General features: G+C 37.1%; 1 protein-coding gene across 1 annotated transcript; it reads right to left on the reverse strand.

Moving 5' to 3' along the window:
* Positions 1 to 803: 803 nt before the first annotated feature.
* On the reverse strand, positions 804 to 15,897 carry Cdc50 (cell cycle control protein 50A). Its single transcript, XM_089237829.1, has 8 exons — positions 15,809 to 15,897; positions 11,650 to 11,783; positions 9,615 to 9,746; positions 9,044 to 9,260; positions 7,888 to 8,019; positions 7,492 to 7,716; positions 4,996 to 5,161; positions 804 to 3,642 (listed from the first exon to the last, which is right to left on the reverse strand). Exons 1-8 carry the CDS (start codon positions 15,858 to 15,860, stop codon positions 3,600 to 3,602), a joined length of 1,101 nt encoding a protein of 366 aa, XP_089093955.1. The 5' UTR covers positions 15,861 to 15,897; the 3' UTR covers positions 804 to 3,599.
* Positions 15,898 to 15,953: the final 56 nt, after the last annotated feature.

Raw genomic sequence — 15,953 nt, forward strand, 5'->3', positions numbered from 1 at the left:
GGTGGTTCCGAATATGCCTCATCAGATAGCCCTTCCAGTACAATCAGCAGCCTTATATGCTAGAGCAGCGGTTTTCAACCTTTCTTGACTTGGGGAGCACTGTTTGATTCGCGAAGCCCTTTTTTTTTAGATTAATAATTTCTATGGCTGAACCCTGTGTAGGTCTTTTTATTTATCTCTATTAAATTTACTGATTTATTTTATTTTCCTTGAGTCGCTGTGAAGCCCCTGGGAAGTGCACACTGAGCACTGGTTGAGAACTGCTGTGCTGAAGGGATATTTGCTGACTCTGCATTTGTGGAACATTCCATCCTACTACCTTAGTGGTTGGATGTTTAATGACAGTTTGCCTCCATGGATGATTTACTGGTTCCCCAACACCCTCTAGTGTGACGAATGCACTCCCAACCCTTTACTGCTATATGATTAGTCTCCGATTCACCCACTCCTCCTAGAAGTTTACACACACACTAGTGAATTACCCTGTATATTGAATATTATATTGTAAAAGGGTCTTTCAGTATGCAAAACTCTTCATATTATCGTGCGCGGCACTGGATGTCCCTGAAATACAAAAGGTTAATAATCTCCTGCTCTAAAAACATGATTCAGCTTTGAAACGGCCAGCAAGCAAAAGTAATTCTGTTCAAAATATAGTCTACAAGTCGAAAAATCGATATAAAGGCTTGCTGAATGCCTAGGGACCAAAACCACTAAAAATCCAATCCTAAGGACTTAATTGTTTTACAAAATCGTGACTATAATCAACAAACGATTCTTTTCCCAAAATAAGTGAAGAAACATTTTTAAAAACAGAACATTTTATCTTTATTTGAGTATGTGTTTCCATATTATACAAGACTAGAAAAAACATTAAATACATTTACTCAAAGCATCGCAATATACACTCAAATCTATCGAAGAGCACTTCAGTGGAATAATAAAGGAAGAAAATATGAGATACACACGTTTCTCAGAATTTGAAGCAAGCATCATTCAACATCGATAAATTCTTTTTTTTTTTGCAACATGAAAAATAACCGTAATTAAACCATCATTAACTTGATGTCATTTTTAGCGTTATATTTATAGAAGACAAAAAATAAATAAGGCATGATTCACACGTGGACAACTTTGGAGAATTTCTATAGGGTCTTTAACGGGCATTCAACATGTGTTTGATGTCAAGCAATTTAATATGTTTGCTACCCATGCAGGTACATGTGATATGTTTTATTTCCGACAATGAGAATTTACTGGGGGGAGAGGGGAGGAAATAAACGGAAACATTACACAATGATCCTAATAATTGTACAATTTTTGGATGTGACTATCACCATCAAAGTTCTAGGAACGATATTTTAAATATGTTAACTCCTATTAAGAGATCTTGTTTCATCTAAAAGTAATAACACCCACTATCCTTGTTTCTTGGAAGCCGCCAGAGATAGCATTTTCTTATAAAGGGTGCATAAGGAACTCTGTTCCACCTGAAATAATGTCTGAACAGTGATAGCTAGATCTCCTTGAAATCCCAGACACACTCATCGGCCATCTTCCAAGTGAAAATGTGGCATCGATATTATTGCTATAGGGAAATTGCTGTTCCCTATCCTGCTACTTTTCATCGATTAGATGTCACATGGAGCGACCAGTTTTCTTGTTCAAAGACAGACAAATGAGTCAGCTCTTCTTAAAAGCCATCTTAGCTACAGCTATGACGTCTTCTTGATAACGGTATAGCAAAACGAATACACCTGATTGAATACATCGAAAAGTGGTTTGTGAAATAATGATTGTCTGGAAGATTTTGATTTTTTAAACTGCTCCCACTCCCAAACAGAAACGCCAATAATTACACAATTCCATTCAACCAAAAACATTAAAACATTTGAAGAAAAAAAAATTCGCCATGATATCAATAATCAAAAACTCTTGATTTATACCATTATTACAACAATCTTCATATCTATTTCGATACTTATATATTTCCAGGTGGTGGTTCCCAACCTATGCTCTCCGGAGGACGGCTTCGAACAAGGGTAGGGCAGACAGGGCTCTAATCCAGGGTCTGGGAGAATGGTTTTTTTTTTTAACACAATGAATTCACTAGGGAGGTAGGGCCGTGAAAGATTCCCAGCCTAGAGGTTCTGCTGCAGTATGTGTGGCCCATGCCGCAGAACCCTCGGGGTTCTATGTGAACTTCTCAGGAGCTCAGCAGCTGCCCAAGGAAAATAAAAGAATTTGGTAAATTTCAGTTAAAAAAGAAAAAGGCGTAGAGGGCTCTGCCATATAAACAGATTCTCAAAATGACTCCCATTTGGTAATGGTTGATTTGAGGGTGTCAAAAATCAAGAACTTATACCATTGATATACATCTGCAAATTTTTCTTTAAATGTTACGAGCATTTTTTATTATTTTCAAAAACTTTCAGCCACCTGGTGGTGTGACTTGCAAATTGCTCGAACTTTAGAGAGCAGTGTAACATCCTAAACACGTCCATCTTACTGATGGACGTTTTTAGATTGGGAGCAGTGTACAAGTTTAAACAGAAAATTTTCACCCAATTATTTCATGAGCTGTAGCTGTTCGTAGAATCTGACTGGGCTTGACTACTATACTGCCATCTAAGTGTTACAAAGTTATGTCTCTCTCAGTTCTCATGCTTTCTCCAGACACTCTGTTTACATTTGGAACAACTAACAATATGATCCGCAATTACTTTTAAAATGGGGTACTCATTTATCAGTTAAAGAGGATATGAAAAATGCTTTCTCTGACGTCTTTTTACATGGCTAAAAAAAATTTGATGTATTGCCTTCTGAGTATGACACGAGACTTGGCTACATCACGTCACGTTAGACAATTCTATTCTCTGGAAGGAGAAGTCAAACGTTAAAACTTGCTGACGGGTGATTCTCGATGCACAACTGCTTACCTAAAAGAAGAGAATGATCCAATGTGAAGCAGCCAAATTTCGTATCGTGCTTCAAGGCTTATACCAAATTGAAGGGAACAAGGTCTGTTGGTTCACCAAGATATATTCCGTTGTTTTCAGATAACAAAAGCTTTTTCAAAGTACTTCAAACTTGTCTGGGAAAAGTTGTGCCATTTTCCTTTCTTTGTTACACATATATATTATATTCTTTGAAAATTATTTTATTTTTGACACTCTAAATGAGATAGATTCCGTTATGTCCATCGTTAAGTTTCCTAAATGCACAAAAACTATGCAGGGAAATCGGGATCGATAAGAGAGAAAACTGACTGCGACAGACTGTAAACTGAATGAATATAATTATGAATTTAAAACATCCCCGATAGTTTATAACTTTTCTTTCTTTCTCAGGTGGGGAAGGGGAAGTACCAATCATTTAACAGGGAAATTAACATTTTCAAGGCTTTCTTATTTCACAAGCAAATTCTCCTCGGCCTCGCCCACAAAATAGCAAAAAAGTACAGATAATTTAATTGAAAGACACGAACATTCATCACTCGAAAAAATTCAACTATGTAAAACACTGGAATGTGCACATTTTGAATTTCCTTATTCATCGGAGCATCTCAATGCGCTTTCTTTCTGCCGATCGTATAGTACTCAGTATGGAGTCCTTTGCGATATATTCACCAAATCTTGTGTACTAGATAAAGGGGGGGGGGGAAGAGAGAAAAAATTCATATAAATATCAATTACGCATGCATGTTTGAAACCTGTCTAAGGGTGTTCAACATTTAACATCAACAGTCACATCAATGAAGTGCAACCCACTTCACTGATTTGAAAACATGTTGCTGGCCACTTCATTAAGTGATCTGGAAAAATGCAGTTGGTTACTGAAGTGATCTGTAAATGCAACATGGGTTACTGAAGTGATCGGTAAATGTGACATGGCCACTTAAGTGCTCTGAAACTATGCTGCAGGTCATTCAAGCGATCTGCAAATACACGACAGGTCAGCTAAGAGATGGGGAACTGCACCCAGGGTTCACATGAGCATTCTAGAAATGTGCTGTGTTTCATTGGAATGATCTGTAAATATGCTGTAGGCCACTTGAGTGCCTTGGAACTGTACTGCAGGTCACTCAAGTAATCAGAAATTGTGCCCTGGGTAACATAAGTGATGTGGAACTGTGTTGCAGGCCACTCAAGTGATCTGGAACTGTACCCGAGTAACACAAGTGATGTAGAACTGCACAAATGGTTGCTTAAATTCTGCAAGTTATTTAAGCAGTCAGTAAATATTTTGTGGGGTCACTTAAGTGATCTGTAAATGTAACACGAAACACTTAGGTGATACATGAATGTGTTGCCAGCTGTTTGAGTGATTTGGAACTATGTTATGGGTAACGTGAATGTGGAACTGCGCATGTGCATCTTAAGTGTTCTGTAACTGTGTGTCTCGGGTTATTCAAGTGACCTGTGAATATGTCGCTAGTACCTCAAGTGATTTGGAAATGTGTTGCACAATATTTTAGTGATGCGTAACAGTACTGCAAGTCACTTAATTGATCGGGAAATGTGCCGCTTAGTTCATTTTTACAAAATTAGGTTTGAGGTTGCGGGCCACATCAGATGAATCCGAAGGCTATATTTGACCTGTGGGCCATGGGTTGAGAACGTATGGTCTAAGGAGTTTTATCCCGAAAAACCCACCAATATCAAGTTCCCAGGTTTTCCCCGGGAAAAAAACCACTGTCTGATGGTTTTTCCAGACTTCAGGAGAGGTGGTGCAGAACCTCTTTCATTTTGCGCCATCAAGTAAATTGGTGAGGATGAAGCATTTCATGCAACAAAATTGCATCAGGAGTTACCTACATTGTTTTTTTCTAACAATGTAAGTCCCTTTTCTAATTCGGCTACACCATCGGATAAATGGATGGATAACCCTTCATGAATAAGTTTTATTATATCAACTCTTGTAGAATCTACGAAAACTAGAGGAAACAAATATAAAGGAGAAAGAATGTCATGAAGATGAAGAAAAAACAATTACCTTTTCCCGAACTTGAAGTGTATGATGAGGAATATGACAGCCAGCACCAAGCAGATGCAGCCAACTGTGATGTAGGCGATACCTAAGAAAGGGTTCTTCCCACCAAGCCACGAAGTGTTAGATAGGATGACTCGTTTGGTTCCTTTGAAAGAAGTGACCCGATATGCTGCGCAAGGAATCAAGGAAAGCAAAAAACAATACAAACGAAGAAAACATATAGTGACAATTCCTGTTTATGCAACTAAATTAATCTGCTCGTTTCACCAGCTACTTCAGACCAGAAATCAGTTGCAAACAAATGAGACACTGTGTAGAAAGAGATTTTACAGCAGGGGTTGACTCTAAGGTGGCAACTAATAAAAATTGGTATTGGTGCCTAAAACTTTTCACATGTTATCATTAAATTAGCCTCTGAGGGGCAACACAAAATTTCCATAATTTATGTCAGCATGCCTATTAACATAAAAAAGTGGTCATAAAAAGCAGTCACAAATTGTCGCCATTACGAGCGATCCAATTTCTGTAATTTAAAAAAAAAAAAAAATCCTAGTTTTCCTTTACTATACTAGCCATTCCATTCACACTCCTCAGGCACAGTTTACAATCTGAGCCTAATACATTTTGGAGGGATGAGACAGATCTTCGTAACAGAGATGGGCAGTGACTGTTTAGTGTGGATAGATCTTCGGTTTTGGAAAAGTAAAAAAAAAAAAAAAAATATTGATCGGTGTCTAAAATTTGTCAAGCCCCGTTTTTTTTTACCGAACACAATACTAATTACTAGACTTTTGCAGAACAGAAGAGTAGAGAGTGTATAGTAGATCTGGAAGTATGTTTCTCGAGCTGTCTCTAGGCACTTTTACAATATTTACCCATGCAGGACCTATTTTTGGCTTCCCAGAGTACGTTTTTCTTGTCTCCAAAGCTTTTTTCGTCCCATCTAATCAGATTTGCCACCCCTCCTGGAGCTCCCAATAATTGCCCCTAAAAGTGCATATACAGAGGAATCATTATATTAGAAGTGTCGAGAAACAGAAGTTACTTCAGCATTAACCCATAGGCCGTGGGAATTGGGAATAGTTGGATGAAAGCTGCTTAAAAAACGGCTGGATAAAAAAACAAAATTCCATGTTCTTTTTCAGTTCCTTTTGTGAGAGATAGATGGCACTCAAAGTCAAATGTTGAAATAAAGTGATACCTTGGCTAACAAAATTAATTTGTTCCGGAATCACGTTCGTTAGCCGGAAACTTTGTAAGACGAACACTATATATGAGACAAAAACCTGTCTTCGACAGAATCAATCGTGTCTCTTCATTGATTAATGCTTTTATGTGCACCTTCATAAAATGGAAAGCTGTCTAAAATGGAATATTATTTTAGTCGCTTGTTGTTACATTTCATACAGGTTTCATTGTATATTACAATCGAAAGAAGGTGAGATACAAAGAATCTGGGTTCGAACCTACAATCACCCACAAAATAGTCATTGAAGGAACGTAAGCAGGAACTCTACCACCACTCAACACTGTACAATTATCCCACATAGTATAAGCAAACCTGTTAGAGAGTACAGAAATAATTAAAACAAAAAACTAGAATACATACGTGTATGCCATGTGTATACGTCTTTTTAAAAACTTCATGTTAAAAAATTTCTTTGAAAAAAAATTCAGATCTTAAGATAATAGAGCACACTGCTATGCTCTATCATCCGAGGATGATGGAAGCACACGGAGAGTCAGCAACCTCAATATGGTACGAAGTACATATAAGTGGATTGATATCTTGATTGCAATAAAATAACTAGGGATCATGATATTGTCGCAATATATCCAATTAGCACGATTGCTGTCATGGTAATGGGTTCGAACCCGAGAGATATTACAGATATTTTCCCTAACGAACTTGAGGCAACTACCAATAGACAGAACCTTCACTTCCAACCCATCTCGTTAATGGTAATAAATTGCTATATATCAATATGGTTAGATTTGGTGTTTGGTGATGTAGCAATATATCCAATTTAACAGTATATCGAGGAGTGATGTAACACGACTCTACAGTATCGGAAATGGCTTTACAAGAGCAGGGTGAACATCATAGCTGACACATTTAGGGAATGGGAATTAGAGCTTTTTTCCAGCGGATCCGAATTCTATACAATAAACAAAAATATAAAACCACCTTTTTAAGGTAGGGATTTTCACCCCTTTGAAGAAACCCAACATCATAGGCTACTACTGGTATGATCATTGGAAATGTCTAGTAATCATACACAGACAATGATTCCCCAACAAGTAAAATTACACATCATTCCTACACTCAGATCAAAACTACATACAAAATGCAAAAAGTGATTTTAAAAAAAGTTAAAAGTCTAGCCATACTTTACGATTACGTACAAGTGACTGTGTGCATGTTTGTGCTTCAATAATGTCAAAAATCTAACAAAAATAAATAAATGAATATCAAATTAAAATAGCCCTCAAGGATACTATACTCTATTCTAAGCTCGTACTGTCCCTCCGGGAGGCCATTCTTGAAATTGGTCTTGTTGTGATTGATTCTGCGATACAGTTTACGAAACGTCGGGAGGGCAGCGGTCCGCATCCATACTATGAGATCTTCGTTCTGAAAGCCGTTGTTGTCACTTTTGTTGTTCTGGTCCAGTTCGTAAACTGGCTTGCTCCAGTTGATTGGCTTGGCAGTCTTTTTAAACGCTTAAGGAAGAAAAAATTTTAAAAACCACAGTAAAATAAAAATCATGAGTATAATCGTTATGTAACACACACACACACCAAGCATATCTGAACACAAAGGCAACTTCATGAATAAGAAAACAAATGATTTCACACAACATTATTACAAATGTAATTATTAAGTCCACTCACCAAGGGGTAAATTATCAGATGGTTCTGGATTTCGGAACTTGACTTTCTTATCTGTTGGCCATGCTATGTTGTTTGAAAGCAAATCAACCTCTTCACCCTGTTTATTCTCATTGTAATAAAGATATATCTTATCTGCAAGAACATGGAAGAAAAATATTCATATTAAAATTTACTAGTAACAACATATATAGAAAACACACATGTACAAGAGTCTTTTACGATAGGTAAGGTGTTGTGTTGGGATCCAGAAAAATTTTGCCTCCAACATTTTGTCCCTGGAAATTTTGCCTTTGACATTTCACCTGCCATATGAGTGACCATAAGAGTGAGTGAGTGTATGAGTGACGAAGTGAATGGGTGAGTGGCCATATGAGTGTAAGTGTATGGTTGAATGAATGATCAATAAAACTGTACGAGTGTATATGAGTGACAGTTTTTGTGATCAAGTGATTGTATGAGTGACTACTCACTTGGTCTCTCATACAGTCACATACTATCACTCACATACATATGGTCACTAACTTGATCACGAAAATGGTCACTCATATGATCATTCAGTAACATAGTCACATACTGTCATTAACACTCATATGCTCACTCATACAGTCACTCACTTTTCCATTGGTTGTTCATACAGCCACTCATTCACCTGGTCAGTTTTACTGTCATTCCCAAATATGGTCACTCACACGGTCAGGGCAGGCGAAAAGACTAGTAAAATTTTTGGGGGACGAAACATGCCAGGGAAAAAATGTATGAGGCAAAATTTATATAAACCGTGTTGTATTATATATAGCCATGATAAAGTCGCTCCAGAAATTGCATGAAAAATACTCAAACCCTCTGTAACCAATTTCAACTAACGCTGCGAAGAAAATGAATTTGAAGACATTAGTGAGAAACCTTTGATAGTAGATATGTCGAAATTGGCACAAAGCCTCCCAGCAGTGGATGAATGTTGAGCTTGTTTACCATGGGGGAAGGGAGGGGGACAACCTCCCTCTCCTGGACAACATAGCCATAGCTCAATAAAATAAATCGTCCGAAAATTCATTTTTGTTTTTAATTTTCTGAAAGATTCAGAATTGAAAGTTCCTTCTCATTAAGTGGAAAAAAAGTTAAAATATAAAAACTAAACGTAAATAAAAGCACTTACCGCTAAAGAGACTGTTAGCTATAGCACCACAAGGAGCATATGGAATCTTGACAGAATCGTTACCGAAGTACGCAAATGGCTCACAGTCTCTGGAAAGAGGAACATCGGGGTCAGTCCCAAGAACAGTTCCAAGGAGTTGTCTGTCATCTCTGGACTTTACATAACGCCTGTGGTTCTGATAGTAGTTTGTGAGGCCGTAATACATATACACATCTTTCTGCAAATGAGGATAAAAATATATATATATTATCAGCAAATTGTTAGTTCTCAATTTCATGCACCCATGTTGAATACATAGACGGCAGGCAAATGAAAAAAAGGAGCAGTCGCATGAAAATGAACAAGGACGTCACAAGTGTGATGGAGTCTCTCAGGATGTTTCCATTATTAGAACACAATCTTTTCTAAAGGATGAGATTGGCAATGAGATGCATGTATGAACAATTATGAGCAATTATTTCTAAAGTAATTAATGTTCTGTTAAACTTTTAGATGCCTGACTTATTTTCATTTGACTGTCCCTTGAAACAGAAAACTGAAAGTTGTGATGAACAAACTTATTTAAAAGTACCTTGAATGGTTGTGTTAAGTTGAACGGAATGACACACATGCAAGTCTTATCTCCCTGTTCCAGGAGTTCGGCGCAAGTTTTGTTGACTTTGTAGCTTTTGCAATACGTGTAATCAATCTGATGTTCTTGGACCTGAAACATATTGATGAAGCAACGATTACTAAATATAAAAGAGCATTAAAACAAATTAGTGGTTGTGAAATGACAATTACGCCTATTTTATTTGCATTAAGGAAGTTTGTTCTTGCAAAAGTTTGTTTGACTGTAGCCTATACTTTTAAATTGTATCTGAATGACTCTAGGGACCCCAATTATTTTTCCCTTGTAACTAAGTATTTTCTTTGGAACGACCACACCCTCGAGGGCAAATGAACTTATATTGTGCAAGCGACGGAGCCTGGTAGTGCTTGGTCCATTATGTTGCCTATACTCATACAACCATATGTTCAGGGATTTTTGAGAAAAAGCGATGAAACACAAGCTATTTACTGGCTGTCATTCTAGAGTTTCATTAAAGGAATGTCACCATTTCAAAATATTTAATAAGTAGATTATCGAATTCCCCAAATAATGATTCCTATTAGCCAATGTCACCAAACACAGAGAAAATGTGTTCATCAATTTTGACAAATTATAAATGTGTCTCTATTCACAGATAGACTATTGCCAAAGAGCGACTCAAATCTCATCACATTTTCAACAATTTGGCTACAAATTTTTGACTGATTAACCAAACTGCAGACCTGCCAACCTTCAGAAGGTAAAAATCCTGAAACCAACTTATAAAAATCTGGCAAATGTACTTTACATGCCAAATCATAAGGTGATCATGTTACCCATATTTTGTGGAATATTCCGATATTTTTTTTCAGCATTTGTATCCAACCATTCCAAAGAAACACCCCTTTTTTTCAATGAGGATTCCTCGAATTTCTGACATATACTAGACATTTTCGTTACGTTAAATGTTTTTTTTCGTGAAATCATTCTAATCAACTGATATTTATAGAAACAATAAATTAGGAATTTTTCTCACAACTGGTGATGTCCTATATTTTCCATAATTTTTGCCATGAAATACGGCCAGCATAGTGATAATTCATATCTAATGAATTATCTACTAGCAGTCTTACAGTCAAGCAAGCACATACAAAAAGAAAGCAAAGAAAACTTTTGTTTTCACATTCATTAATTCTGACAAATGGCATAGGTACCACACCTAGAGTTCAGGTGATACAATGTCACAAAAGCTTTTCATGTAAACGGGGGTTGCTTTCTAAAGAAAAGACACAGCTGCAGCGGAAAATAACAAATTTGATATTTCTTTTCTTCATTTTCTTATTCAGTTTTTATTCATGTTGAATTCGGCAATTGAAACCTGGCAATATAAATTTGCAAAACGAAAGCCCTGTAAACGTTGTGAAATCCGACTTCGCCGGGCTAAATCTGGAAAGTTCCTAAAACTGTGACAGTTGACAAAAAAAAAAAGATTGAATCGCAATAGCACTTTACCGAAAGGAAAAACCATATTTTTCTGACGTATTTGTTACAATAAGTGCAATCAACCATTTAAGGATCCAGGGTATTATAATGTGATAGGCCTTCTCATGGTGCAACCTGAGTAATGCAAATTCTACCACAAGTCATTATACCGCTTGATCATTGTTTGGCGCAACATAACTTTGATGGTCGTTGCACCAATAAAAACACAAACTACAATACAATCCTAAGGTGCACATATGCACTCTTGAATGGTTGATAGCACATATCGCAACGAATTTGTCGGAAAAATATTATATTTGCTTTTGGTGAAGTACTGAAGTGTGATAACTCTTCATAAAAAAACACTCTCTCCCGCCTTTTCTATCGCGATTTGACAGAACATTCTATGATCAAAAATGGTTTTAGGTGTCTTATATATTATCTTTTAAAGTTTGTCTAACAAATTTAGAATTGCTTTGTATATTTATAAATACATAACATATTGAACATTACAAGTAACTTACGACTAACAGCGGGAAAGACTAATACTTGCCTGGTTTGAAGACACCAAAAGGCCGATTCCCACAGGAATAAATGCAAGCCCAATGATGAAAAATGCTGGCAGAACAGTACCAGCGGTAAGTATTGGTTGCCATGCAGGTAGTTTTTGTTGCTTGAATGCACTATCTATTGAACAAATTATAACATTTTTATACATTAACATTTTATAATTCCACAAAATGTTAGAAATGTGACAAAACCTTGTTATAATCTCACTTCAATACTTGACGGAATGGCTAAAATTCAATAAGCGGGTTGCTCTAAATTTGGCTATAATTTTTTGTCGCAAACTGATTACCTTGACGCTTGAACTCTTTCAAAATTTTTTATTGGCAACAATAATATTTTTCAAGCCAACCTGCTATCCACATTTCTTACTGTTATGAACAACCTAGTTGGTCTTATTGTATTCGTCATCATTGACATTTATTGAGAGATAGCCCTGTTCGTCATCATGCATACTTTGCTTGTGAATTTTTCAATTTTTATACGGATGAGCATTTTTCAGTCGAACAAACACTTCACTTTTTGAAAGAAATCGACATGATACCTGCAAAAGAAATAAAGGGCTTTTTGCCCGAAATGTGTGGCTAGCATAATCATGAATAACGCTAAAAAGTTCTGTGTACACACGTGCTTCTCAACAACCTCAGATAAAGGGAACCATATTTTGTGGTGCCAATGATACCCTCTAACTTGCGTGCGTCTTCACTTTCTTTTTCTTTCAAACCAAGCATAACTCCAGTCTATTGCCATGGGCAATTTACTACTGGATGAGTTGTGCTAGAAGTGTGAGTACCTAACAGTCTGAATGCATATACAGTGTTGTCAGATTTTCAGTGCTGCCATCTATATTTCAGAAGTGAAGTGTAATGGTTGAATATTTGTACTGTTTGTAGGCCTGTTGCTGTGGCGAGACTATTTAATGGGGAGTTCAGCTCGCATTCACACTTCAAAGTTGGGAACCGCAGAAAACCAACTTCAGCTGAATACCACTGCGGCAACGGTGGGGTTTGAACCCAGGTCCTCACAATGCAATCACCCCCTTTTGCTTCACTGAAAACTTAACCATGAACAGACTATAGAAGGAGAGGAAAAGATAACCCAGAGCCAATACAGGACCGGAGAAAAAAGCACCAGCCTTCCGGTAAGGAATCCGCCATAAAAACAGTCGCTAAGGGACTATAGGGATCATACAATAGCTGTTGCACAAAATAAAATAGAACTTCTTGAACTTCTTTTTAAAAAACCTTAGCTTGTAACTCCTGGTACCATGGTGTGCCAGTCTGGCCATCCAAACATGTGGACATAGCTACAGCCTACCTAATAACCCTATAACACAATGAAGTCAGTCACATAATACAATAAAACTCATTATTAACGCACAATGTATTTCTTAATTCAGTGAATAGGATCCAATGTATTTCACTACCTATTAACTGCAACTACCACTTAGGGGGACAAAATGTTTGTTCCCATGGGTGTTCATTACGTAGAGCAGTGGTTCACAACCTTTTTCAGTCCGCATACCCCCAGCTGGCTCTGTTCCCTTCCACGTACCCCCAACCCCGAATCCTCTAGACGCCCCCCTCCCCCACCAATCTGTTTCGACCATTACAGTTTTCGAAAAACTTCAAAACAAGGTACATGTTGAATTAATAAAATAAATTCATTACTTATCTTTTTTTTATTTTTGAAGTAAGCAAACAAATTAACACAAAGATTGGGGAAAAAATTAATGTGATGTTTGAGACTGTATTGAATTACAAAGTTTGAAAAATTAAGCTCAAAAGAGGATAAATACAAACTCAAATCCGGAGAGCGTTCAATTTGCTTCTATATTTTTTATGTAAGTATATGGACAATTTCTCCTTTTCAGCAATCAACAATGAAGCTGGTTCAAAGTACTCTTCTTTGAAAGTATTTTGAAAAATTAAGCCGATCAGATCACCCATTTCCGGCTCTGAAAAATATTTTTCAAATGAGGATTTTAATCCTTCCAAGTGGCGGACTGTTTAGCCCAGCTTGTGACAAGAAATCGTGAAGTGTTTCAAACACTTCTTAAAAAAAAGGCTACCTCGTGCCGAAGTTCCAACAGCAACGTCAGGACTTAAACCCGGGACAACCACCTAACTTCGGTGTGCAAAAGCAAAGTGTTGTGAAGGATGTCCATGTCTTCACACAACAATTTAAACAACCTGTAGTTGGTAGGATTCACCTTGACAAAGTTGACAACCTTGACCGTTTCATCAAGAACGTTTCGCAAACTTGGAAGCAACGGTTTCAATGCAGGGATCTGTCTGTGCAGAGAGTTCATTTCATTTTGGGAGCAACTTCTGCCACGCGTGCATGACTGCCTGAGTAGCAACTTTCCGTGGTTTTCCTCCATCTGTTGTTAGACAATGCATTTTGACCATTGAATTCTTTTTTTTAAGGAAATAATGATTAATTGCTTCAAATACGTCTTTAGCAGTCGTACGACCCCTTCGATGGGTGACAAATAAAAAGATTCACTTTTCTCTTTCAAGTACTTAACAATTACAAGTATCACAGAATATTGCGCAACGTCGGTACTTTCGTCGACTTGGATGGGAAACAAATATTTGTCAGAGGTATTAAACTCATTATAAGAGCACTTTCCTCTGCAAACATGCATCTGACAGCATCTTTTCACCAATAGTGTGATTTTTTCCTCGTCTCGCAATACAATAGCTAATATAGTAGGTTATTTCGGTAGTTTTGGTAGCACACCTTTTGGAAGATTCAAAATATGTTTTCACATTTACAGATGCAAGGTATTTGATTTTGGTGTTTCGGTCCGCTTCCGCACAGATCTAGTTTTTAGCAACTGATCCATAACGTAAATCACGTGAGTAGTAGGTGCTTGGTGGAAAAGCTGACGTAGAAAATTGTAGGATGCGCACGGCTCAATACAAACGCCCACAACAAAAGTTAAACAGAACACAAATTAATTCTTCACTTTTATGCACAGCCCGGCATGAGTCAATAATCAAATCTAAAACGCCGAAGAAAAGTGAGCAGAGGAAGGAGTTCACGAATTTCGATCATAGGTTGGGAGCGGGCGGGAAGGCCGAACCTTCCAGCGGATGAAACCCCTCTGTTATAGAAGATTTCATTGATAGGGAAAGGTCAATATATTACAACTGACATTATCAATAAAAACCTCTACCTACTTTTAAAATTTCTTTTGAATCTTTTTAAATTATTTTGTTCTTTTTTTAGATGGATGACCGCCATTACCATTTTCTTTTCACGTACCCCGTAACGGCCTTTCACATACCCCCGGTTGGGAACCGCTGATGTAGAGCATAGTTTCCTAAACTTTTTGTTCCCCACATCGCCCCCTTCTTCAGAAAGTTTTTTCTCTTATCGTCCCAACAATTCAAGCAAACCCATAGGACCCCATGTTATACCCATAGCTTCTCTCAACCCCTACAGGACCATTCCATTACTCACTAGGGGACTATATCGTCCGCTTTGGGAAACACTGTGATGTAGAAGTTCAACTGTATAAACAATTTCAAGCTATTATTCAGAAAGAGCTGGAAATGGCAATTATGGCTGCCAACTCTCAGCTGTTACGAGCATTTATCATCAAATCACTGGGTAATATTATTCTGTGCTGTTAAATTGGCAAATAGCTTCTCAATTATTTCATTCAGAAAAACATTCGGTGAAGATATGAATTCATATCTAAATAAAATTAAAATTTTGCCACAGAATAAACCCATGAATAAATTTATCGTGTAAACTTGTCAATCAAATAAATGCTATCAATACTTATCAAGTAATGGAGAAGTGTTTCCACATGTCCAAGAAGTTCAATCACTTCTAGATAACTAATATAGTTTCGATCTAAGATTCCGAAACCCCCGAAATCGTTGGTTTGTTAGCCATGGATACGACACAAGCAATATAAACAAAAATATACAAACAAAAACTTTTTTGGAACGAGGTCATATTAATATAAACAAACACTCTCAAGGGATATAAACAGGTCACCTATAATTTGTTTACACTTCGTTTCAATACACTAACCCCACCTACAGAATTTTAAATGAATTTAAAGGTTCAACGTCAAAGAAAAATACGTTTTAATTTAAATTTGTAAACAATAATAAATGTAATACTTGAAGGTTTCTTAGTTTTCAAAGGCAAATCATCCGTCATAGGAGCCGCCATCTTGGAGTTATGATGCCAATGCCAAACGCATAAATAGAAACTTCGACGGGGTGGTCATCTCGATGGGAAAAAAAAATTCCATCACCTTGACCT

This window comes from Pholcus phalangioides, unplaced genomic scaffold (assembly GCF_987345545.1).
Source record: "Pholcus phalangioides strain wild (caught in Gottingen) unplaced genomic scaffold, Ppha-v1.0 ptg000010l_1, whole genome shotgun sequence".
In the NCBI taxonomy this organism is placed as follows: Eukaryota; Metazoa; Arthropoda; class Arachnida; order Araneae; family Pholcidae; genus Pholcus; species Pholcus phalangioides.